The sequence below is a fragment of the Numenius arquata genome, chromosome 8 (genome assembly GCF_964106895.1).
Source record: "Numenius arquata chromosome 8, bNumArq3.hap1.1, whole genome shotgun sequence".
In the NCBI taxonomy this organism is placed as follows: Eukaryota; Metazoa; Chordata; class Aves; order Charadriiformes; family Scolopacidae; genus Numenius; species Numenius arquata.
In genome coordinates this window covers 55,791,535-55,817,635 of record NC_133583.1, presented here as the reverse complement: position 1 = coordinate 55,817,635, position 26,101 = coordinate 55,791,535, and the positions used below count along the sequence as shown (strand labels likewise).

Genomic DNA, 26,101 nt, shown 5'->3' with positions numbered 1-26,101 from the left:
TGGTCTGTGTTTCAGTGACAGCACCCAAGACATCACCATCACCACCACCACAGCGGCGGTGTGAGGAAAGGGGGTGCCATAATCAAGCACCACGATGACTTTTTTCTGTCAGACATTGCTAACATTACCACGAGGAAACAGCTCTGTGTCGGCTGCCCGAGTTCCAGGTACCCCAGGGGGGAGCCACCTGCCGAAGGCCCAAGCCCTTGCCCCGGGGAAGCGGTCGGCCGAGAGGAGGCGGGGCGGGGAGGCAGCGCCTCTCACCTCTACCGCTTCGTCTCTCAAGGAAACCCGGCCATGTCTTGGCCGCCTCGGTGTAGTTTCGGCCCAGGAACCCCCTCCCACCGCCTCCCACCGCCTCCCACCGCCGACTGAGGGAACGGGAGCCCCGCCCCGCCCCGCCCCGCCCCGCCCCTCACGCGCTCGGCCGCAGCCACCGGCGCCCGCCAGGGGGCAGCCGCAACCAATGGGAGCGGGGAGCGCCCTCCGCCCCGCCCCTGCCCCCCGTGACGCGCTTGGCCCGCGCCGCCGCGGTGCATGCTGGGGCGGTGGCGGGACCATGGCGAGCGACTTTTACCTCCGCTACTACGTGGGGCATAAGGGCAAGTTCGGCCACGAGTTCCTCGAGTTCGAGTTCCGGCCCGATGGTGAGGGGATGGGGCAGGGGCCGGGCAGGCGGGAGGAAGGGAGGGAAGGGGGGGAGGAGGAGGTGGCGGCGGCGGCCGCAGCGGGGCCCTCCGCTGCCAGGCGGACGCGGGGCCGGGTCGCGGCTCGCCCGCCTGGTGCCGCCCCGTCGCGGGGTTTAACGTCCGCCCTGTCTCCGCCAGGGAAGCTGCGTTACGCCAACAACAGCAACTACAAGAACGACGTCATGATCCGAAAGGAGGTACGGGAGAGGCGGAGGGGGGCGGGCGGCTCCGCCGGGCTTTGCCCGGAGCGGCGCTGGGGGGCCGGGGCGGTCCGAAGCGCACGATCCGTGCGAGCGGCGCCTGGGGCGGCTGTTGATGCTGGAGTGTCGTTCGTAGGCTTATGTGCATAAGAGCGTGATGGAAGAGCTGAAGAGAATCATCGACGACAGCGAGATCACGAAAGAGGATGATGCGCTCTGGCCGCCTCCCGACAGAGTTGGCCGACAGGTTGGTGTACGGTGTCTTTTCTAATTGCTGTTCTAATCTGTGCTGTTTAGCTCATTAGAAACATAACTGGGCTTTTTCTTCACATCAGTATTGTTTCTAGCCAAGAGGGAAACAAATACTACTTTAAAACCTGAGCATGGCAATTTAATTGTGAGACTTAATGTGATTCACAGACCTGCTGCATTCAACATCTCCGCAAGAAAAACAGAAAAGCCATCATCTCAGTACTTAACTATTTCTACCATAAAGCAGTAGTTTGACTTCCTGTAATCTTTTCTTTTCCAGGAGCTTGAAATAGTAATCGGTGATGAGCACATCTCCTTTACCACGTCAAAAATAGGTTCACTCATTGATGTAAATCAGTCCAAGTACGTACTCTGCTTTTTTATGTTGCTGTTGTTTTTATGTAACAATCTGTATTCCAACTTGCTGATTAGTACTTGCATTTTATATTGTTTCAAAGCATAAATCGGTTCCTGGGGGCACAGGTGCTCTGGGTTCCCGTGTAATGTACCAAACGCTTTTAGGCTGTGTCATTATGTGCTGTTTTTTCAAACCCGCTGAGCCACTAACCCTTCTGCAGGAACCCATGTTGGGACCCCCCTGTATTCAGGGTCTGAGCTGAGCTCTCATTGTGACGCTAATGTCTCTGGGAGAACCAAGACTTCTGGACTGAAAAGCCGAAAAGACTGTGTATCGTGTTTTGTAAATCCAAAGTGGTGTTGCTACTTGCTTTCATGACGAAAATGCACATTTTGTCAAAGACTTACGAGTTGCAAACTTGGACCGTAGACTGTTTCATCAGTCCATGCAGGATGAACAAATCTGTTAATGTCTAAGATGACCTCTGAAAAATCTCCCTGTAGGCTTTGGTGTGTTCTTTTAATAGGCTGCTTCTATAAACTGCTTTTTTAGAACATCAGTCTAACTGGTGGGTCTTTTTCCTTCTTTCCTTCCTTCTGTTGTGCACTGCAGGGATCCAGAAGGCTTGAGAGTGTTCTACTACCTGGTCCAGGACCTTAAGTGTCTAGTCTTCAGTCTTATTGGACTACACTTCAAGATTAAGCCAATTTAAATCACACAAACTGAAGTTTGTACTGCAATGTCTGTACGGATGGGAGGGGTGGGGGCGGGATTGCTGTTTCAATTTTTCACTATTTCTGGCCTGAACTTTTTATGTATGTTAGATTTTTTCTTTTTTTTTTTTTTTTTTTTTTTTTACAAAATGTCAGTGACTGTCTTAATAAAATGGTGAGATCTGTATTTTTAATTTACAAGTTCTGGTGAGAAACTGACTTCCCAACACTTCTTCTGTCATGGTACGTTCAGGGCCTGTTACTTCAGTTGTATCACACAAAGCTATAGTTCACTTCTCTATCTGTGCAGCGGTAGAAAATGGAATGAAGTCTGGCTCTAGGAAATGTCAGTTTTTCCAGCTGTCAGGATAAACTTTCGTTACTGTCCTGAGTCAGGTCTTCTGCTGGGCAGCTCAAAGGTGCAAAACAACCAGGAAAGGATGAACCAGATGATTCTTCTGACCTGGGAAGCCGAAGCTCTGGCTCTGCATGTGGTGGCTGGTTATAGCAAAGACGCCTGTCAGCTGCTGAACACCCTGCTGCCGTGATCGCCCCTTTGCCTTCAGAGCAGAAGTGGACACCAGGCCACCCGGGAGCCATCCAGGACGTTCACCGATACTCCATCCGGCTTCAGAGAAACTGAAATTAAAAGCAACGTACAATGTAGTTAGTTTAGTTCCAGACTAGCAGATCTGTTGCGCAGAACTGATTAAGAGACGTAGAGGACCAAACATGTCTTAACTTCGAAGTGGTGGTTTTTGTACAGCGCTGTAGGGCTCCCCCACAGGGGACCGGGGCTCCCCACAGGTTCTGAGGGTGCTTCCTCATGACAGTGCTGCCCACCCGCTCCCTTGCTTTCTCTAGCACCTCCTGTTTTTCTAGATCCGTAGCCACTGCCATTAGAAAAAGATTATGGTTAAATGACTTGATGAAAGGTGAAAACACCTAACCCCCTGCTGCAGGAGGAAACCTCCTGCTTCCCTCCTCCCGCCACCGGCACCCCCCTGCCTTTCCCCACAGCTACCTCCTCACACGGCCCCGCTTTCCCACCGCCTCCACGGTCCCGTTCCCCGCCCCGCACCGTCCGTCCCGCCGCCCCTCCCCGCTCCTGCGGGCGGCTGGGCGGTGAAGGGCCGGGCGCCATCTTGGCCGAGGGCAGCGTCGGCTTCCCGTCGGCTTCAGCGCGGCAGAGAGCACCGGGAGGCGGCGGCCAGCTTGGCTGAGGGCACCGGCGCAGCGCGGTGGAGGGCGGGGGTGGAAATAAACCCACCAAACCCAGCGCTAAAATAACACGCAGGAGCGGGTTGAAGCCCGCAGCTGCTCCCGCCAGGGTTTAGGGGGGGGGGTGGTGGTGAAGAGAGCCCCGACAGCGCGGGGGCCCCGTGAGGCGCCGGGCACCCTGCGAGGCCATGGGGGTAGGTAGGAGCCGCGAAGTGAGGGGAGCCGAGGTGAGGGGAGCCGAGCTGAGGGCCTCTCTCGCTGCCTCTTGCCTTGCAGAGGATCGGGCTGCAGCTGCGCGCCACGCTGGAGAACATCACGGGGCTGCGGGCCGCGGGGGAGGACTTCCGATGGTACCTCAAGGTGCGGGGCGGCCGCGGGAGCCGGGACGGGGTGTTGGGAGCCTGTGGGACTTGTCCATCGGGACACCTGGCGAGGGAGGCCCGTGGTGTCGAGTGTCACCTCACTCGGCTAAAGCGTGATGTGGGTTTTTTTTTCCGCACGGTGCAAGCAGGCTGGTACCGGAGCAGTGAATTTGATGGTAGAAATCTATAGGCGTGTGTACATTAATTACATGCATGACATTATACATTAGTTTGGAATAATGAAAAGTCCTTAGCTCAAGCGTCGGTCGGTGCCTGCGTTGGTGCGGTGGTTGGGAATCCAATACCCACTGGCAGGTGACCCAGGTAAATGGTGAGATGTGCTATTCCCATCTTTTATTTCCTGACCGTGCTTCGTACCACATTTTCCACCCAGTACACCAAAGGGCAGACCCTCTGCGGCAGCCATACCTGCCACGTCGGGTCAGCTCACCCACCTGTCGCGATAGACGGCGAGTGATGCCTGCCTCCGTCTCCTCTCAGCTGGGAAAGAGTGGGGATGATGGGTCTGGAGGGCTCACGTCAGCTCCTGCAGCTTCTTAATCCCTGGTTATTGACAGCTTTAAATGCTCTGGTTTATGTTTATTTTTCAGCTGAAATGTGGGAACTGTGGTGAAGTTTCTGAGAAATGGCAGTATCTGCGATTGATGGTATGCTTCCCTGTTGCAACCTGCATCAGAACAGAAACGAGGAAACAAACCTGCCCTCTTAATGCAAGGGATATTGGTGTCAGGGATGTGACACCTTGCACTTTAGATGAGATAGTATTTTAATAGCTGACAGCATTCAGGAAAAGCTGTCATATTCCCTATTAAAAAAAAAAAACTATTTGGAGACTGTTAATTGAAATATGCCATTGGAATGGTGACTGTTGGTGACAAAGTATTTACGTCTGCTTTGAAAAGCCGCCTTTCTGTAAAAATATCATTTGAAAACAAACTTTAAAGTGATATCAGAAGTAGTTTGTGCCTGTAGCCTATTCCTCTGATGCTGGTGGAATCTTTTTGGCGAAGTTGAGGTAATTCAAGTTGAGTTAAGCATGCAAAATTAGCATTTGGAAACTGAAAAAGCTGGATAAAATTTGTCAGGGATAAGAGAAGTTTCTGTTTTTAGGAACAATCATCCCTGTTTGTTGATACTAGCGAATGGTAAGAGTGTATTTTGAGGAATTAATGGAACATGCCTACATGGACAAGACATAACTATCCATTATTCAAGTCTGGAACAGAATTATTCTTTGATAATTACAGCTTTCTGAATTATAGATATCTCTAAAAAAAAAAAAGACTTCTTGTTGCAATATTTTTTAAAAGTTAAAGTTGTAAAAAACTACTTTACCTTTGCAGAGGTTTCCAGTGGCTCAGTTGGAGTGCAGTTAAAAATGGTGTCTCTCTTGTCGTGGTTTTTAGGACAGTGCTCCCCTGAAAGGAGGCAGAGGAAGCGCCACTATGGTGCAGAAATGCAAGCTGTGCTCCAGGGAGAACTCCATTGGTACGTGCTTAGAAATTTAAGAGGCATCATCCATTTTACATTTCTTCTCCTGGGCTTATTTTTTTAGTCCCCATTTTTGCTTGACGCTGTTTGTAAAGAGCAGGGATTTTTTTTCCTTGTACGCTGGTGCTTGAGTTCACAACAGGTACATGCTTGTCGTCATGCTCATGAAGGAGATAGCAAGGCCTCCCGGGGAGTTCAGGTTTCATATCCTTAATGTCATTTTACAAAAGCACATAATTCTTTTTGCACTGGTAGGGTAACAAAATGGTGTAATGTAAACTTCTCAGGAGAAGTGAGAAAAATTGACTTACGCTTTTTGAGGGCCAGCTGCAGGAACTGCTTGCTTACTTTGTTTCTTTTACTTTGTATAAGGAAATTTCTTTGAAAGAAGAAGCTGGAGCTTGGTTTGTGCTGAATAAATCTGAAGACATAATGCCACTTACTTTTACACTTCTGATTTTTTTTTTTTTAGATATCATAAGTCAGACAATCAAACCTTACAACGTAAGTTTGCTTTCTCTTCTATATAACAAGTGAAAGATAAATAAGCTTTAATGATATTTTGAGGTTTTGCTTTATCATCACATTCCTCTTTCAAGAACACAAAAAGCTGGTATTCTCCTCTGACAGAAAATTGTGCTACATTTCATAAGCAAAACATAAAACTCTATCACTCAAATTAGAGGCGATTATATAATGCCCATATTAGTTTCCTTTGGAAGGCTTCCTTGTGGCAGATTAAGAAATCCTAGTTAATGACCACCTATTAAACGAGCCCTAGGATTTTGCTCTCACTTGGGACATCAGAGTTGATAGTACTGCCTTTAAAGCAGTTCATTCCTATGCTAATGCTTGTCACTGTCTGTCGCTATTAGATGAAAACTAATGGCTTTCCAACTCAATTATAGGCTGAAGACAGCGAGAAATTCAAAACGATAGTGGAGTTTGAATGCCGAGGTCTGGAACCAGTTGATTTTCAACCACAGGTGAGTTTTTCTTTGTGATTTGTTTCTCAGTTTTTAAGAGCGCTTCTTATAGAGTGATAAAATATACACTATTTGAAATGGTGTCGCTCTGCCTGGAACATCCTACACATCCAGTTTCACATCCTCTCTCTCCATAGTTTGTTCTTTTACTTCATTTTACTCCAAAAAACCCTACCAAACCTGCAAGCAGCAAACACTAACGACTCTGGTATTCTTTGTGCAAGTAAAATCTAAAATGAATCACGCCTTGGAGTTGTGTTCAACTTGCTATACAGGTGGCTCAGCACCGCTCATCTGAACTCATCTGAAAGGTCTTCATGGCTCAGGTCGTTGCAAAAGGGCATCTTTCCCTGGGTGGGAATTGCAGGAGCGCATCATTAGGTAGCCACATTCAGGAGAGGGACACTTGGCTTCTTGGTTTGTCACAGAGAGTAAGTAATGTTCGGGTTATGAACAGTCTTCGGTATATGGCCTCTGAGAAAAAATAAAATTTCCTTTGAGATTTGACACACCAAAGCTATAAGAAACGAGTATTGCCATTTTTCCATTTGAAACTTGGTCAGACAAAGACTGAAGATGGACGGCAGTTAAAGAGTGCTGCAAAGCACTCCTCAAGGTTCAGAGTTAAAGGATTTCCTCTGGGCCCAGCCACTCTTCAGTGATTCATTTGCTTGTGCATGGTCATGCTGTACGCCAGCTAACTCCCTACTATATTTAACCTATTATTCCAGTCGGATTAGGTGTAAATAGACTGATAAATATAAACCTGCCTTATCCTTCCCTCAGACTGTGACACTGTGCTAAGAAACAGACCAAAAAAGCTGATCCTACAAAGAATTTGGTATAAATAAAATCACCGCTGCAGTGTGCTGCAAGAGGTCTTCTTTTATCTAATTATTTATTTACGTGAAGTCCGTCTTTTTTGAGGAACAGAATGGTTATTAGCTTATTCCTCATTGAAAGCTTTGCAGCCAGACCTAGGAATTTGCACTTCAAGAAGAATCTATGAGAAGACTACAAAATGTCGATGTTTGTAGATGTCTGCTTCCTCGCTGTCAATTTTATTTTTATCTGCAGAACAAAGACTTCACACCTGTCGTAAAGCTTTTAATTTAATATTCTTTGTGCGCTGTATTGGAGAGTACACTTGAATCCCTGAGCAGATATTTCAGTGAATTTGTGATTCCTAAATGAGTAAATATATAGACTTACGCAGTTCCAAATAATTCTGTAAATTGCTTTCCATTTGACATGATCCAAGCCAGCCTGGCGTCTCTACAACCTTAGGTCTGGCTTTTGATTAGCACCAAACAGGATAGGCCATAGCATTAATGTATTTTCTTTGTATATTGTAATAGATATAATACAGCCATACCTGAAGTTAATTTAGAGTGGTTTAATACTTGCATGACATATTTAAATTATAGTAGTTTTCTCAAAAAAATCGTGAGTCTGAAAGAGGAGAAGGTATCCTTTGATTGTCTGATATAAACCCTCTTTCCCTACCTAGTAGCAGCAACAAATTCAAACTAGGTACTTGTGTGTTCTAATAATATGCAAGGACAACTTTTCCCCCCAATTACTTACCTTTCTTGTTTAATGTGCTTAAGTAGAGACACCTAACTGCAAATCTGATATATCATTTTTGGTTTTACTTGAGTCCTTGGCCCCCAGGTGGATGCTTCAACTAAAGAAATGGAGTTCTCTTTATCAAATTTCTCTTAAACCTTCTTAAGCTTCTGTGCTTTGTGGCACATCCAATAGTTTTGTTGGTGACAAAAGTGAGACATAATCAGAGTGTTGTGAAGATGAGGCGGTTTTGGTTCCTTGGCAAGTTATTTACGCTTTAGCCGTTGGTCCTTGCCCGGTCAGCAGAGGGCAGACGAGTCCCTGCCTGTCCCCGCTCCCTTCGGCAGAGGTTACGCCAGTCTCTGCCCTGACGCCAAAGCTTGTAAGAACACAAGTCCCGCTGCCTGTCTGGTCCAGACGCTCGTAATTCCAGTCACATGGCGTCTTGTTCCTTGGAGGGCCGGTGAATATCTCCAGGTGGCAAAAGCAAGGCTTCTTCTAATTTTCTAGCGTTTGTTCTATACTGCAGCCCTGCATTTTTGTCCCATGATGCTGATCTCCCCCTCCAACCCTGGCAGTGCCCTTGAGAGGGGCTTCTGACATATAAAGGCCATATTCACACCGTGCCTCGCAGATAGCTCTCCTGTTGCTACGTCTGCCACACTCCGTGGTTTATTTAACTCCCAAGTGCTTAACCTTCCATTCAAATCCCAAGATATTTTAAAATCACGTGGCTTACATCACACATTCTTACACAGTTAAATGTCTGACTGGATTTCTCTATCAAAAATGCAAGCGTAGATCCCTTGCAGAAAACCAGGAAGAAGCTACCTTTGCTTTTTAAATAAAATTCTCTAGTTAGAAATGGCAATGCAAGAAACCTTCCTGTATGCTACAGATGTAGCTGAGAATTTTAAATTTACTTTTAAAACTAGTAAACCTTAATTTGCAGCTTGGCAACTGTGAACCCTAAAATGAGAGAGCAGTTCCTATAGAAGATAAAAAAGAACACCTCCTTCTTGTGCTATACCCCACTGATACACTATTTCCTTCCTAGTGCTATCCTTTCCTTCACCTCTTTAAAACCGGCAACAGTAACAGCAGTGAAGAACCCTTCCCTTTGAAATGATTGTTTGGGTATACTAATTGTTCTTTCACCCAGCTGATCCTCCTTGCAGGTAGAGCCTGCCAGCAACTTCTGCACCTAAATCCAATACAGACTGCTCCTTCTCTCCAGTGTCTTGGATTCTGACAATATTTAAGCCACAACTATTAACTTTCTTCCACATTTTCTATTGTTTTCTTGCAATGTAAGTTTGTTATGAAGCTATCTTATACATAATGCCTGTATGGAAACAAAAATTAAAGCTATTAGTAGTTGGGTGTTGCTACATAAACTTAGAAACTCAGGTTTAACATTATCTAGAATTCCTGGAAATACCTTTTTGGCAGGAAAAGAGGTGCAGTGTTCCCTCATTTGACACTGTGGTTGCTTAGACTGAATTTTCCCAATTCACAAGAGGGTCACAACCTTATGCTGACCCTTAACCACTCTTTCTACCTAATGTAAAAGAAATATAATAAAATTTGTGCTGAGTTACTTTCTTTAAACATGTTTCAGTGATCATAATTTTTTATTTTCTTTGTACAACTTATTCTTAAAAACTTACTGCAAATGTGTTTGCAGGCAGGGTTTGTCGCTGAAGGCGCAGAATCTGGCACACCTTTCAATGATATAAACTTGTTAGAAAAGGTATGTTCTCTTAGTTTTCTTAGTAAATCTAATTATCTAGCTTTCTTTCCCTAAGTCACCAGTCCAAAATACACCCCCTGCATGTGCAGGAGACAAGTTTTGCTCTTTCATGCAGGAAAGTCATAGCTGAGCAAGAAACTAGATCAACTATTAACAACCAGCATTACTAACAGAGTCATTTTAGAAGTACGCCCTTTATAGCTTAGCAGCTGACAAAGGTAGAAATGCAACTTTTCTTTTCAGTCACTCAGGAATTCCAGAGAGCAAACATCTGGAATGCTAAATGGCTGGGGTTATTCAGAATGGTGAACTCATTTTTCTAAGAAGGTGCCTGCACTTTTTCCTGTGAGCAGAGATATTAAAAAGTAACAGAAAGACTGTCCTTCAAAGCTCAGGGTAACGACTCCGGCATTGCAAATCTTCCTTGGCTGTGAGCAAGAAATCTCAAGGTCAAATCTGGTCCCTGGTATCCTACTTGGCAGGGATCTGCTTGTCTGCTTACCCACCTGACCAGGGTATTGTAAATGATAGATAATCCTTTCATCTGCCGTGGTTGTTGTCCACTACAGGCTGTGGACTACATATGAAAAAAAAAATATTGTTAAAATAAAAAACACTGAAGCTCATTTAATTTCAGGTCAATTCTCTTGCTTCACTCAGGTATCAGAATGCAGCTTAGTGACTGCACGGTGCTTTCCACAGAAATCTAAGACCCAAACTTTGAGTAAGGCTTAGTTTCAGTTTGAATTCAAGTCTGTGATTTAGACACTATTGCCTTCTGTCTTCTGTGACTAATAATATGAAATCTTATTTCCTTTAGGATTGGAATGACTATGATGAAAAAACAAAGGAATCAGTTGGAATCTATGAAGTTACCCATAAATTTGTAAAATGCTGAAGTTCATACCCCTAATAAATCTTTACACGCTTATTGATGAGGGAGCTGTAACCATCAGAGACTCAGTTTCCTTGGAGTTCCTTTTCACATGGCTGTACTGCAGAAATGGAAACCTCAGTTGTACTCACTGTTCCCAGGATCTCCTAATAAAGTATTTTCCACAGAGCACTTTGAGATGGCCTCAGTACAAACTGAAAATAGTATATACTGAACTGTGCCATTTGCTTAATGTCGTCTCTTTGGGGAATATATATGGTTGTCATGGACGGTAGCTTAACTACTGTATCAACAGCAACTACTTAGACAACTTATTGCTTTAAGTTTTTAATAGCCTATCACCAAGAAGTACCCACATTTGATTCTCTAATATAAGTAAATAAGGTCTTTTCACTCACCACTCCTACCGTCAGGAAATGGCTATGAGCATTAGTGAAGGACTGCATTAACTGTTCAATCGAAAAGGTACCTCTTTGAGAGCTTTTGGCCAGTTCAAGTAAAGACCCTGAGGTGAGTTTACTGAGAACGCTCGTTAAGCTTGACCGCTACTGACACTTACACATACCTCTTACAATCTTCAGAGAATTAGAAAATTAAGTTATCTTTTCAAGTGTGTCATTAAGTAAACCTCACTCATTTCTAGTTGAAGACAGAGCTACTTCCTGGCAAGTGTGCCAGCTGTTCTCATGTTTAAAAAAACAACAACCAACCAAAACCACAAACCTAAAAACTTTTAGTGAACTTAATTCAAAGACTCTTGGTCTGATTACTTCCTTCACCCCCCTCAAATGATCACCTTCCTTTCTTTGTTTAAATGAGCAGGAACAATCATAGTAAGTTTTAAAATACTCCTTTTCAACTGGAAACTAGAACAGCCCATGACAGGCTGCAGAGGAAAGAGCCCTGACTAGGAAAAGCCTTTGCACTTACATATTTAAAGCAAATCTCTTTGCTTCCCAGCATTTGGAGTTCATACTTAAAGATACGGTATTGCTTATGCTCACTGTGATAAAGGAAAAAGAACCTGGAAGCTGAGATGTCCAAAGGAAGAGTAAAGGCAAGGAGGTTTCTGGGCCTCTGACCCTCATCTGTCACATCCAGACATGCTCAGACTTAACGTTCTGCTGATACATTTGGTTGTCAGGACACACTGGGCTGTGCTGAAAGACATGAGCTGCGTTAGCGCTACACCGAGCTGCAGAGGCAAGCGCTACTGTGCTCCAGACCCGTCTTCCCAGAAGAAAGACTGGAAGTCAAGAGGATTTGAAAGGCAGAGGGGAACAAGTTATACATACCATAGTGAATTTTGTGGAAAAAGGCCCCTTCCCTTTTTGTTATCACCCACTTTGTGGCTGGCAGAGTCCCAGCTGTGAACAGCACACACGGAGCTTGTCTGCATCGACTTCATCTCGCATTCGCAGCATCGCTAAGTTCTACTGGTGTCTGTGCTTAAGCTCCTGCGATCCTTCAGAGAGTTCTGATAAGTCTCAGTCTTTAGAATTTCTGCAACAAGCCCCGTGCATTGAAGACGCAGCTCTAGGCACTAAGACTGGCGCTTGCTACAATAAATAATGTCAAAAGTTCTAGCCGACAGAACAAGGAGGAAACAGGAAAATGTTCTGTTGAGGTTATTTTTCCACAGGAAAAGGAAGTTTGGAAAGAGAGAACCCCAAAAGATAAAAGTGCAGTGCTTTTTTTTTTTTTTTTTTTTAAGGCACAAGAGCAGAGGTTTATGTAGCAAAACAAAAGCAAGTTATTGGACAGACTTCACGTACGGAAGGGGAGAGCCAATGCTGCTTTCAGTGGTTATGTTTTCAACCTTTGTAAGAAACGTGAGCTATTCATAAAGGGCCTACCCATACTGTCTCATTTTGATACGGCAATAAAAGAACTTTGTGGTTATTAATAGATAGCTTTATTAAAATACAGTCTTTTCCAGTCAATTTAACAACACAGTTGGTGATTGCAGGTTACTTAAAGCCTCCCACTTCATTTTTTTGTTCCTCAAAAAGCTGTTACAATGGAAAGGCTTCAAGCAGTTGAGGCACAATCAGTTCCGATATGAATTCAAGTTTAAAGAGAGAAGTAAGTGTGACAAGTTAGTAAGCAAGCTTACTGCAGGACTGCAAATGTAACCACTCGTATTTAAAATTACTGCATGTATTTTTTTAAACTCAAACAGTTTAAGAGTGGTATCACAGTGCTGTTGTCTGTCTGAACATTCATGGAACAGAGATGTTCCGAGTTCCTAAACTCGGTAACAATGCTTTTTATTTTAAGTAATGTGTTTTAAGAACACGGATCTGTTGGAACACATCGATCTGTTACTTAATTTTGACATCGTGAATGTTTGTATTTCCTGACACACGCATTCAAGGTCAGTACTCGATTTCTTTAAAATAGATACAAATTTCATACTGAATCTAACAGTATTCAAGTTCAATGAATATAAACGAAGCCAGTCTCAGCCACATTGAACACTGATTAGTGTACCAATTAGACAGTCTGCATTTTGTACTGCAACCGTAAAGTGTTCCAAAGCTTTTATGTCTTAACTACCGATTTTCTTGCCCTTCAAAACATTAAAGATATCTTCTAGTGACTTGTATATACACTGAAGGTATTCTTTACCATTCCTCGTTGGGTACGAGGAAACATTACAACCTATCCAATCATCGTGTACCTGATATCCTACTCCAAAACCATCAGCCACCACGGGGCCGAACCCCCCTAACTGCACAGCTGGGCTAACCAACGTGCTCGTGGAAATGATGTTGTGATTAATGCGAGCATAGGCTTGGTCTTGATAGAAATCAGGCAGTGCAATACCTTTGGATGAGGCTAAATAGCGCAAGCCAAAGAGATGCCGGTCAAATCCCTGACCTGTTAAAATAAAATCACAAGTATTAGAGAGATGACTAATTTTGGGGGGAAGCAAACTCACTTATTTTGACATCACATTGTTTTTCAGCCACAAAAGAGGACTGGGTTTATAGAACTGGGATTTATTTTCGTATTTCAGGAATTATTTTTCAGAACCCAGACGTTCTGCACATGCAATACACGTATCCCAGGGAATGAGGGCTTGGTGTTTCACTGCTAGCCTCAACCAGGAATCATGAGAGCAAACAAAAGTGCAATGTTAACAATTTTAATAATACATCGCATTCTTTGATTAACTATTTATCCGAACATATCTACATTGTTTAAAAAGGAGAAAGGCTTTCCTAAAATTTATGAAGCTGAAGAGGAAAAAGATCTTGTATCATCAAAAGGAGACAAGTTTTAGACTCCACGGGGTAATGTGCAACAGTCAATTTCACTGAAACAATACACCAAGTTGTGCTTCTGGGACAGACAATTCAAAAGAAAGTATTTAGAAAAATACCAGGAGAGCCACAGCCAAAGGATCAGTTTGATTTGGAAGTTTTTAAAGCCTTTATCCCCTGCAGGGATAAAACAGTAACTCCTCAGACATAAAGCCAAAGTTCTTGGTTGCCTCAGAGAGTACAACACGCACTAATGTATAAAAGTTTCTCAACACATTACCGGTGAAGTGGGAAGCACAGAGGCATGAAGACAGGCTGAAAGAGTTGGGGTTGTTCAGCCTGGAGAAAAAAAGGCTCCGGGGAGACCTTATCGCCCCTTCCAGTACTTAAAGGGGCTACAGGAGAGATGGGGAGGGACTCTTTATCAAGGAATGGAGCGATAGGACGAGGGGTAACGGTTTTACACTGAAAGAGGTGAGATTTAGATTAGGTATCAGGAAGAAATTTTGCGCTGAGGATGGGAAGATACTGGAACAGGTTGCCCAGAGAAGCTGTGGCTGCCCCATCCCTGGAGGTATTCAAGGCCAGGCTGGATGGGGCTTTGAGCAACCTGCTCTAGTGGGAGGTGTCCCTGCCCATGGCAGGGGGTTGGAACTCGATGATTTTTAAGGTCCCTTCTAACCCAAACCATTCTATGATTCCACAATTCCTCCATCAAAAATTGAGTCTTAGAGAACGCATTTTACACTGCAGCCTTCTGCTACCGTTTTTGTCAAGTTTACATTAACACTGGACCTCCATGAAAATTAAATTTTTTAGTTGTGAACTAAATGTTTACAGCAACCTTGATAGACATTCTAGTGCAAAAGCAAAAGCGTTTGATGTATTCCTACTCACCCATAGCTGCTTCTTTTGTCAAACGGCCGTGGTATTTTGAGCACTCCACTATCAACTTCCGAAGCTCTTCGGTGCTATGTTTGGAGAGTTCCTTGACAAAAGCTTCTGAACATTTCTTTGTATGGATAGAGGCAGGACGTATAGTCTCTGTACGACCATGTTTGAAAGCTGCAGTACTGCAAGACTCGTATGTAGCAACAGTCTGATTGTACTGTCGGAGGAAAGCCATCTGGAAGGCAAGCTGAGCCACAGCGTCTGGGCTTACCTTCTTCTGCTTTAGAAGGTCCTTTCCCCCTTCATGGAACTGAATCATATTAAGAGACAGTCCTTCTACACTGGCATCAAATTTCTGTTTGGCTTTGGTAATTCCTGCTTTTAAGGCATCGTTCAACTTAAAGTCAAGTTTCCGCACTGCTGTAGAAGAGTCTACGGAAGCAGGCTGGGACTGGGGGCTGATGGCTGGTGCCTTGGTGCTATCTTTAAAAACCTCATTCTGGAACCTGAGCACAGCCACACCATCTCCCCAGGAATGTTCAAAATTGATTCCTGCGGTGCCATCCTTAGTTATGATGAGATTAAAGGATTTGTCATACCAGCGGTTAGCACCATCTCCATGCAACATAGTGTGGGACAACTGCACAAAGTCTTTAACAGTAAAATCATCTAAACTTAAACAAAACACAGCAGAGTCTACTTTTTGAAGAGCTTCTTCATTGCCATTTTCCAGTAGATTCTTTCTCAGCAATGCCCACGTATCTCGGTTTTCACTGGAGAGGTAGCCAAGAGGAAAGGCCGGGGCCGGACTGTTGTCACTAAGGATGTATTTCAAGTGTGCTTGTATTTCTGAAGGTTTCAACATATTTCCATCTCTATCAAGAATATCAAATATATAAAAATTCCCATTTCTCAGTACCAGTAAATGTTTTGCCTTTTCATCTGTATAAAGCTCGTCTCTGTTGAGTTTAGGCAGCCGCGTAGAATTGAAAAGCCTGAAGTACTGAGACATGTCTAGGGGGTACGCATTGACCATGTAGGCACCAAACCAAGAAAGTGAAGAAGGCACAAATCGGATAATTTTTTTAAAGATCTCAGTGTCACTTTTTTCCGGATTGAGGTGAAAAACTTCTGGCTCAAGATAACCAGCCCTGAAGGTCTTCATAAAACGTACAGCAGAAACTGTCATGTTCGTAGCTCGTATGAGCTGATCGTTATATTCAGATTTCGGATCAGGATTAAAAGACATAAATGCATTAAAATTCAAAACAACGGGTTCACGTGATTTTAGGTACATGTCAAACCAGGGACCTGAAAATGGAGAGTTGAAAAATAGGTCAGAACATAAAAGCAGCTTACTGAGTCAGATCAGAGGTTCATGTAGTCCATACCCTGCCAGACAATTCCCCCAGGGATTCTCCCAACCTCCAGTTATGAAGAAAGGTATTGTTGGCTAATTGTAAAAATACTGTATTTGGAGCAATCCGTACCAAGACTGTCAACATCAGCAGCAGCAAGGGCCAATTTCCATGTTTTCTGTATGGCTCAGTGATAAACCATAACTCCTGCCACACGCAATGCAGCTCCCCAGCATTGTATTTTGGTGCACACCTCACATCTGGAGTGGAATATGCCTATACCTACTCTTAATCTATTAATTTCTGCCACCCTCTGTCACTGAGGGCATGCCTCTCTTTAGAACCATCTTTACTTCTGATCCAGTGTTTCCCTCATTCCTGGCAGCATTCCTCCATCTACATTTACTGTCTTACGTTTCCACCTCCTTCCTCTTTCTGTCCACTACCATGATCAGCACAGGGCAAAACTCTTGGTACCAATGCACTGCCATTGGTCTCTCAAGCTGGCAAAAAGACAAAGTTAGAGGAGACCTCACAGTTATTCTTCCAGGCCCAGAACTGACTTTGGAAAGCAGAATTACATTCGATACCCACAGGTCTTTCAGACAGTCTGTCAGCATAACAAGAAGCATGAATGTGACCCAAAGGTTTTGTGCTCGCCAAAACCAAGGGAATCAATCATAGTTCTTGAAAGTAGTTACACCTTTACACATGCCTATGAGTAAAAAAAAAAATAATCCAGGAGGCACAGGCAGAGAAGGCATTTTTTTAAGTAGGTTCTATTTCATCATCATTAACAAGTTCAAACTCAGCAAGCTCCAGTATTGCACACTTCCTGGATACAGACCAAGGAAGCAAGTGCACACCAACTTCACCTCAAGGCAGCTGATGTATTAAGAATTATTATTATTATTATTATTCCAAGCCTGGATCAGTCCCAAGTAGAGCTAGAAAGCTGGGCTGTAAGAAGGGCAATGGGTAACTTAAGGACCTAAAGTACAGTTTTAATTCCAGGTCCTCACGGGTAAGTAACTAGCATTCATCTACAGTTTTAAAACCACATCCGCCATCATCACGTAGCCTATCACATATTTTCAGAAACCAATTTCAAGTGGAAGAGGTCTTTTATGAGGCCTAAGAAAGAATAATAACTAAACAAAAAGGAATCCAAACACCCCACAGTTCACAGACACAAAGCTGCATACTGGTTAGTGTTGACAAACACCATAAAAACACCAGTTAAAACTCCAGATGTTGTTCAAAGTGAATGGAAAGTAAAAGCTAACAAACCAAACAGCAGCTTTTGTGAAATAATCTGGTATTCTCTACAGAATCTGCGGTAGCTAACACCCCTATAGGTAGTCTCAACAGACAGCAAGGACAGAAGTGCATTCCCTGGGCAACATGCAAATTTCTACTTCCATAGGTATTTGAATACTTCCACCTCTGTTGCTACCTACCCAATATTTTCATAAGCAGACACATTTGGAAGTCAGTAGAAGCAATAATAAGGAAGGATAATAAAAGGCTATATGCATACTCTCATTCTCTTAATGTGTTTTTCTTTATTCTCATCTTCCCTCTTTCTGTCACTCCTTTTGTTTTGCTCTTTAAAAGAATATGGTTTTGTAGTTTTGGGGGGTTTGAAGTCTGGAGCACTGGCCACTTCTGCCTCCCACAGCTTAGTTTTATTCTCTGAACCCCCCTTCAGAGTTCAGTTTTCTTTCTAAATAACTTGGAATTATTGGAAAATGATTGCTTTAGTTTCCTTAAGGGAATTACCAGTTAAGCTCCTCTATTAAGCTAGACATAAATAGACAGCAATGAAAAAAACAAAAAAGATAAACCCCGTAAACTAAAATTTAAATACAGAAACTCATGAAAAAATATGACTTCTTCAATATCCATCTACCCAGAATCCTGGTGTATACAAGATGATGGGCATTCTTCTTTCTGCCGGAGACTCAGAATTTGCTCAAATACAGTCACAGGTACTATTCACAGTACATTATTCCAAGTTTATGAAGTAGAGAACTTAAGCTTCAGCTTATTTCATTTGTAGCATTATGAGCTATGTACCCAGTAGGCCAACGTACCTGTGATGTAACTGGTATGCTTGTTCTGATTGTCTTGAGCAACCAGCTGCTCGTGCAGCTCTCTTCCAATTCCCTTTTCAAACTGACGAGCAAGTTCTTCAGTTTTCCTACAGCAATCCACAAGAGTCAAAATGCTGTCAGAAGTCATATTCTTTATATGTAACACTTGGCTTTGAAGCAGCACATAATACTGCAATACACGTATCTTGTTTGTCCATACCTGAACTGATCATCATTTAAAAGTGGTTTCTGGGCATTCAGGTATCTTGTAATTGTATCTTCTAGTTTGGGAACCGGCAGTCTGAAGGAAGGGGAGCACAGAGACGTGCATTTTATGAGCAATGGTACTAATGAAGCCTGTTTCTAACACAGCGGTCTCTCTTCACCTCCCCTCTTCCCTATCCTTCCTTATACCCTCATGTTATCCAAATGGCTCAAAAGCATCCTGTGGAAGGTGAGAAAAAAGGGAATAGATGGACATACATCACCAAAGTATAAGGTTCTTGGCAAACAAGGTAGAAAACCAACTTGCCTGTCTTGGTTCAAAGGTATTGCAGTGTAGGGTCCCAATACCTCACAGGGAAGATGACATGAACCGTGGCAAGGAGAAGCAGCTATATAGAAGGAAGGTTTAGTTCGGAAGCCCCCCCTGCCTCGGGACCTCCCCTCGCTGCTGCGGCTCAGAATCTACTCTTTCTTGCAGATTTCCTAACCAGTATCTTTGTCATCCTCCTCTCAGCCTAAGCATGAAAACGCTCTTCTTGCTATAAAATAATCCCATTACACTCACGGAGGTTACTTTGCAACCTGAAGGAATGTTTCAGTAATAGTCTTATGGTCATATTTACGCTTTAAAAAATGAAATCGTTCCCCTCCGCTGTGATTTAGGCAGAGCACATACAACAAGAGGCGAGCAGCACCCCCCGAGCGCGGCTGCACAGAACCGGGAAGGAGGGCGTTTTCCCCCCCTTCCCCTCTCCTCACAGCGGCCGCCCCGGGGCCGCCGGCCCCACACGGCCACCTGCCGCCACCGACCTCCGCCCGCGTCCCCCCGCAGCCCTAGGCGGCCGCCCCGGGACTGGCTCGCTCCCCGGAGGGCGCTCACCGCAGGCCCTGCACCGGCCCCCGCCCGGCGGCGCCTCAGGAGGCCGCGGGACGGGCGATCCGGGAGGGCAGGGGAGCCGGCGAGGCGCAGCAGGGAGCGGAGCCGCGTCCCGCCGTACCTGGGCAGGCTCTTCTGGTAGTGCATGGTGGGCACGATGCTGCGGTGCAGGTACTCGGCGGCGCCCGCCGAGCTGTAGCCCCGCCGCCAGCCCGCCGTCGCCCGCCGCAGCAGCAGCTGCCGCCGCGCCGCCATGATGCCCGCGTCAGAGGCCGTGAAGCGCCGCCCGCGCCGCTCCCTCCGCTGCCCCCCCGTCCCCGGCCGGCTCCGCGTCCAGCGGCCCCCTTCGGCGGGAGCTCACATGGCCCCGCGGCGGCTGGCGGAGCCTTGGCATCGGATGGATTGGGGCTGGTTCCCCGACAGCCCCCCAGGGAAGAGGCGGGGGGGGGGAGGGGGGGGTCGGGCAAATGGCGGGCGGGCACCGAGGGGGTCCCTCAGCCCTGCCCTGCCCGGGCGGGCCCCGGGAGCGGCGGCTCCGCCGGGCTCTGCGGCCGTCCCCGGGGCAAGTCCCAGCTGTTAAAACTGAGGGTTGCAGCGAGCGTGGGGGTCGGTGAGATTTCGTGAAGCATTTTTAAATTATTATTTAATTTGGAAAGTGTATTTGATGCACACACTTGAGGTAGCGAAGTTATCTGGTGTCTGCAGTGGGACGGTGAAGCGTTAGTTCGGTTCTCTTCTACATACACATTAATAACATTTTCTATGATCCTCTTGTTTTGGCAGTATTTTCGTTCAGCATATAGACTCCGCATTATTCTATTTTTTTATTATTATTGTTTTTGGTGTGTGTCCGTACCTCTTACTGACCATACATCACTCAGGTCCTGCCTCCAAAGAGAACAGTTCAACCTCTCAACGAGCTTTTTTACTCATATGTGAGCATGTGACAACAAGTACTGTATTACAGCATAAAACAAAATACTGTAAACACACAGTTCTGTTGTACTGTAGGGACTGTTTTCCATAAAAACACTAAACAATCTCAGAGTAAGCCGGAAGCCACAGGAATGTTTCGGTAAGGAAGCGTGGCGCGGTGAGCACTTACGGTGGTGTATTTTTATCAGATACTCGCTAGCATAAAAATCAGCGTTGGGATTGAATGCGGACACGGCGAAGGAAAGGAAAGCAATCCCTGTGGCTTAGTCCGATAATCCTCTGAAAGTAAATTGGCCCTGCTCTAATCAACAGAGTGGTTGGAGAAAAAGTGAAATTGTTTCACTTCCAAGATAATAAATGACAAATGCCAGAAGGTGTCCTTGCGTGTTTGAGTGTAACAGCTATTTTCTGTTGGATGCCTGGCTCTTAGGCTACTCTTTCAGCCTTTTTTCACTAAGAAAACAAAAACCCCCAAGCCTGCTTTAGTTAATGAAGTTCAGTTTCACCCGGCTTGCCCTGTTGTGATAGTCCAGTTCAAAATGTTACCTGCTCTGCCCTTTACAAAATCTGCCGTAACTTTACTTTTACCCATTTGAATGCGTGACTCGCCCTGTTCCCTTTCCAGGTTTGGGTCTCCCGATCCCAGCCCGGGGAGCCCGAGGAATGCACTCAAACACCTTCCTTCTCCCAGGAGTGTCACTTTGTTTTGAACCAGTCTTGTTTTAGAAATACTACTGCATTCTGTTCTAATTTTCCAGAGCCCCCTAATCTTCTTCCAGGGTCTTAATGATGTAGTCGATAATAGGATTGTCGGTATTAATTTGGAACAATAATGCCAGCTGCTTGCTTGGTGGCTATTGGCAGAGGGGTGACCTTGCAGGTCAGCTAAGCAGAACTGGAAGTGCTTTGATCTGATCTATACAGAGCTAGATCTGTCTACCCGAACGAGAGGAACGAGCGAATTCTCTCTCCATGGGATGCTGATTCTTCTCCAGCGAGCAGGGGGGACAGCATGGCAGTGGGTTTTGAGGCGATCCTCGCTCGGATCAAGGATGTCTGTAAAAGAAACGGTTTGCTCATTCTCTCGGTGTTGTCGGTCACCATTGGGTGTCTTCTCGGCTTCTTCCTGAGGACGAGGCGGCTCTCCCAGCAGGTACGTGTGCCGCGGCAGTCGCTCACTACACGGAAAATACCATACTTATGTAACAAAAGGCATAGCAACTTGTGGAACTGCGGGATTGGACTGTTGATGACAAAAAGCACGTATGTGTGTTCGTTAAATTTGTTTAATTTTGTTTGCTTGTTAACCTACACTTGTTCTTTGGGTCTTTTCATGCATTCTCAAACAATACGTTTGCAAAGGGTTCTGGTCTTTAAGACACCTAGTAAGTCTGGCATAAGCATATTATAATGTTCCAAGTGTGGATGATAATAATAGTGGGTGTTTAAGCAAGATGAAATGTAGCATCTAATATAGACCTCTTAGAAACTGGTAGTGCAATATGTTCATTGGATTTTATATTACTTTGGAACATATCCTTCTAAAGGAAACACTGGGAGCAATTTTCATCATCAGATGTACAGAGGTACAGATGATTATATTACACCAATGGTGTTTTTATATTGATAAATTTGAGATTTTTCATCATTAACAGACCATGTTATTAAAGTCACTTGGGGATTTCTCCTCCAGCGCACTTCAGCTAAGCTCTTTGCAGGTACTCATGTCTTTCTGCTGTGTTGCTCAGACAGAACAGAGAGAGCAACTTGCATTGCTGAATGCATTGGTTGTGCACAAAATATAAATCTCAATTAAAAAATACGGCACTTAGTAAGTGGGACTAAACTAAAACAATTCTTCATTCAGCTACTGCTAACTGCAGTTTGGACTTCTTTTATGTCCAAGCAGTAGCTTCATACACATCTTAATACACATTTACATACACATCTTCATACACACCATACACATACAAAATGCAGAATCAAGAGATTATTCAGGGCAACCTATTAACAGTAGTTCCCAAGAGACAGCATATTCCATTTTTGTCTTCCTTTATAAAGGAACAAACGATGTAGTGTGGTTTTGTTGAATTACATGAGAATATGTACTTTAAAGATGTAATTTTACAATGATCTTCTAAAGACTACTATCTTTGGCACCTTATATACCAAAGCTGCAGATTTTACTGATGTTATCTGATCCACAGCTCTAGCAGGACTTATGAAGACAGATAGTCTTTACCTCAAAACAATAAGCATCTCTCCATGTATTTCTAGGAAATTAGTTATTTCCAGTTTCCTGGGGAGTTACTGATGAGGATGCTGAAAATGTTGATTCTCCCACTGGTTGTCTCAAGGTAAGTGAGGACAATGCTTGTTCCAATAACTTTTGAAGTTTCCTAAATGAGACATGGCATCACCACTATTTTGGTTTTAACTGAATTAATATCAAAGTGCCAGGGCAATCACTGACTTCTGTATATTCATATTTATAGTGGAGCTACAAACATATTTTTAATCAATAGGAGCATTTATGCAATACCTCATATAGGTATTACTTTAATAAAAACTCATGGGTTTTTTTTTAAGTGATGTTTTCTTCTTTCCTTGTAATGGGAGGACTTTTTCCTTCAAGCTAACTAGAAGTTAAATATATGGAATAAATAATGCACCTTATCAAAAAGCCTACCTTAAATCTAAACAATTGAAATAATACACCATTCAAATAAGATGAAAAAGCACCGTTAATTTATAGTCTTCTACAGTATTTTGAGAGATGTGCTGTATTATGATGAATATAGAAAAAAAAGACAACGTGTCTGCAGTGAACTAATAATATGTGCCTGGCTTCAGGTGGAAGTGAAAGTGATTTCTTAGTACATTAAAGGCAGAACCTTTAGTGGTGCACTTTATTGGTGGCAGGATTAATGATCTAGATCCTGGTGCTGAGGGATGGTGCATGGCAGCTGCCTTTGCATAATTTAGGATAATTTAGGATAGCTTTTTCTCTCCTCTAAATTTGTCTTGTCTTCCAACTGACTGCAATCACAAATACCAGTTGGATGGCCAAAGCTCTCAGCCCAATGCTGACAGAAGAAGTAAGGAGAGACGGAGAGTAACAAAGATAACTTAGACCTAACCAGATCTGAGTAAAATATCTTGCACTCTTTGGTGCCTTTTCTTGTAGCCTCAGCTTCTAGAACTAAGGCCAAAAACTCAGCTTCCATTTTAAGAAAAAGATACATTTCTAAGCTTCAGATCACTGAGAGTTGCTGAAAATAAACACAACCCAGCACTAATTTTATTTTTAAATCATCTACCTTTGCATCTACCTTCTCATAGTTTTTCACAGAGGGAAGCTGGTTCATGGTGCTCACATGCTGAGAACTGGCCGTAGTAAGACCATAGGCTCACACCTGGTTCTGTCCCACGCAGGTAGAGAACATCAAGATAAAATATGTTGGATTTTTTTTTTTTGAGAGGTGAAAAGAGAGTTTTCCAAGGACAATAAGAATCTCATGTGAGGAAGTGATGTATTAAGGACAGAAAGGGGTAGGAGAGTCACATCCCCATCCTTGAAATGTATAGTTCTTTAAATCCCCTTGGTTTTTAGAAATGCCGGGAGGAGAAAGAGCACAGTGGGGAAGAGCTGCTCTGACACAGCCTGTGATAGCTCTGGGTTACCTACAGATGTGTCAGGAGTGAACCTTTGAGCCGCACTGTTGGAATTGATGGACACTATCCTCTGGGGAAGAAAGAGAAGAAACTTTACAGATCTTCAAAGGGATTAGCTCTCATTGTAAGACAGCATGAGTCTATCTCCCTGTATAACAAACATCACTTGCTATTGCATACTGAAATATCAGGGTTTTGCAAACAAAAAATACTCCAGATATAATTACATTCTTGTACGGACCTTTTTTTTTGTGTTTCACAACAAGCACAGTATTTCCCATACATATTTTTCATAAAACGAAAAAGTAAACCAGTGCTCTGTGTTTTTACCAGTCTGCATGAACATTTTAAAATAAATTTCTTTGTGGATTTGGAATATTCTCAGACTGTCCTGTGAGAGTAATAACATTTAAATTATCTTCTAAATTACTCTGTATTATTGTTTACAAAAGCCAGGGGTACAGCACCGTTTTACTCTCTTAATCGAAATTCATGCAAATTTTTTCATGAATTTTTCTTGAACAAGTAAAACCAAATACTTGTAAAGAAAAGTGAAGGTGAGAAAGGAGCGTTGAAAGAGGCACTCAGTGCAAAATATGCTGCCTCCAAGTCCAGACTTTATCTTGAAGGGTTGTGGCAGAAGTAAAAGGTGGCAAGTGTGTTGCTCAGAAGACCGATAATAGACTAGAAAATCTCGCACTTACAGGTCACTGGCACAGATTCAGCCTTAAACAGAAGTGGCTGAAAATTTGTAGTATCCCTCTTTTGACCTGATAGTTAGAGAATTAAAACAGGAACTTTGCAGATTGTATCCATTAGGAAGGAGAAACTGATGACATAGTCAGGTATCTCTGGTTGAACTGTGTTTATTTTAAAAGATCCTGAAGGCAAAAGAAATCAGTCGAACAACAGGAGACTGTTTCTTCAATGTACTGTTCCTTGTCTTACCCAGCTCTGCCCCAGCGCTTGGAAGTGCTGTATCCCAGCACTCCTGTACCTGTTCCCGATACCTCCTCTCACCTGGGGTCTTACTTTTTGTTTTCCCATGGACATAAAACTCTTGAGAAAGCAACCACCAGTAAAACTAGCTTTCCAGTTTGAGCCCTTCATGAGCTTTTGTTTTTGTTGTGACGTGGACCTTCATTAAGGGTGGGGGTTGATATTGTTTGGGTTATCTGGTTACATAAACAAGCTTCATAGCATCATACAATGACTCTAAAAGAAGTATTTATCATTTTCCCTTATCCTCTGCCTGAGTTTTAGCCCTGTTCATACCTATTAGTATCCACCAAGTGTCTCGTGTATAGAGTTTTCTCTTCTTAGTGATGAGAACAGGTACTCACATAACAAAGGATGCTGCTTCTGTTAGCAACGTAAAGAAAGACATGATAACAAATAGTCTGACAGTTTGTATCTGCCCTAGGAATGCTCAGGAAAGGAGCGTTACAAGACCAAATGTTAGACCTCGCAGTTATCAGATGTATAGTACTTATTGTATGTATAAAGATAGGATACTACTTTTAAACCTGGGAATGGGAATATTGAGAGAACTCAGAGAGAATAAGAGCCAAATCTGAATTCACAGCTACACACTTACACCCTGCCTGAGCTCCTACTGCAGTTGGGGAAGGGAATGTCCTCAAGAAGCCTGAAAGATTGACTGCACGAGATATGAAGTTCCCTGATTCTCTTTGGAACAGAGGTCTCGATCCTCATTTGACAACTGCAATGCAAATAATATCTTTTCTCTCCTATATGCAAAAGGTTTCAGTAAATATCCTAGGTTTTCAAACAGGCACACGCATACGTGGCAGTGACAGAGTGCATCCTGCCCTGGCTCCTCTGATGTGCTTAAAAACCATGGGGCCAGGTCTTCAGACAGATATCTGCTGATCAGCTGGCCCAAGGTGCTCAAGTTGGTTAAACCATCTTTCTTTCCATCCAACACGCTTCCAGGCGTGTGAGGAGGCTCAGTCTGTATTACACCCTGCTGCCAGGAGGTGGCTCTGTCTGGAAGACTGAGGAACCACGAGCTGTGGGTGCTCAGTCTGGCGTGAGGACCTGGGCATCTGCGAGGCCCTTCCTCCGAGGAGGTTTCTAATAGTGCTACCTGCCCAGAAAATAATAAAATCTCTGCTTTCTTTCACTATGGTCAATTATAAACTTGCACACACATGTATTCTTCACCTGCAGGTAGTGCCTTCAGGGCACGTTGATTGGCAGAGATACCTGTGGATCACTTTAGTTCTCAACTTCTTAAATCC

The 26,101-nt window shown here is 43.9% G+C and overlaps 4 protein-coding genes across 5 annotated transcripts in view; 3 read left to right on the top strand and 1 right to left on the bottom strand.

Moving 5' to 3' along the window:
- Nucleotides 1-538: 538 nt before the first annotated feature.
- On the top strand, nt 539-2,409 carry MAGOH (mago homolog, exon junction complex subunit). The gene is made up of 5 exons (XM_074151740.1): nt 539-647; nt 828-886; nt 1,026-1,136; nt 1,422-1,504; nt 2,112-2,409. The coding sequence occupies exons 1-5, from the start codon at nt 560-562 to the stop codon at nt 2,209-2,211; spliced, it is 441 nt and encodes a 146-aa protein (XP_074007841.1). The 5' UTR covers nt 539-559; the 3' UTR covers nt 2,212-2,409.
- A 915-nt stretch (nt 2,410-3,324) lies between these two features.
- On the top strand, nt 3,325-10,680 carry CZIB (CXXC motif containing zinc binding protein). Its single transcript, XM_074151739.1, has 8 exons — nt 3,325-3,627; nt 3,710-3,793; nt 4,407-4,463; nt 5,223-5,304; nt 5,780-5,811; nt 6,216-6,293; nt 9,550-9,615; nt 10,436-10,680. The coding sequence occupies exons 1-8, from the start codon at nt 3,622-3,624 to the stop codon at nt 10,511-10,513; spliced, it is 483 nt and encodes a 160-aa protein (XP_074007840.1). The 5' UTR covers nt 3,325-3,621; the 3' UTR covers nt 10,514-10,680.
- A 1,725-nt stretch (nt 10,681-12,405) lies between these two features.
- CPT2 (carnitine palmitoyltransferase 2) lies at nt 12,406-19,494 on the bottom strand. Of its 2 annotated transcripts, none has more exons than XM_074152212.1 (5): nt 19,348-19,494; nt 18,345-18,425; nt 18,125-18,231; nt 14,677-15,981; nt 12,406-13,393 (listed from the first exon to the last, which is right to left on the bottom strand). In XM_074152212.1, the coding sequence occupies exons 1-5, from the start codon at nt 19,479-19,481 to the stop codon at nt 13,062-13,064; spliced, it is 1,959 nt and encodes a 652-aa protein (XP_074008313.1). In that variant the 5' UTR covers nt 19,482-19,494; the 3' UTR covers nt 12,406-13,061. The 2 variants fall into 2 exon arrangements, with proteins under 2 accessions (XP_074008313.1, XP_074008314.1); XM_074152213.1 differs by having other exon boundaries at nt 12,412-13,397; nt 14,750-15,981.
- Nucleotides 19,495-21,174: 1,680 nt separating this feature from the next.
- The window catches only part of SLC1A7 (solute carrier family 1 member 7), a 56,063-nt gene continuing 51,136 nt past the window's right edge, over nt 21,175-26,101 (top strand). The window contains exons 1-2 of the mRNA XM_074151306.1: nt 21,175-21,315; nt 22,440-22,519. Coding sequence (XP_074007407.1) covers nt 21,175-21,315; nt 22,440-22,519 — 221 coding nt within the window. The remainder of the gene's footprint in view (nt 21,316-22,439; nt 22,520-26,101) is intronic.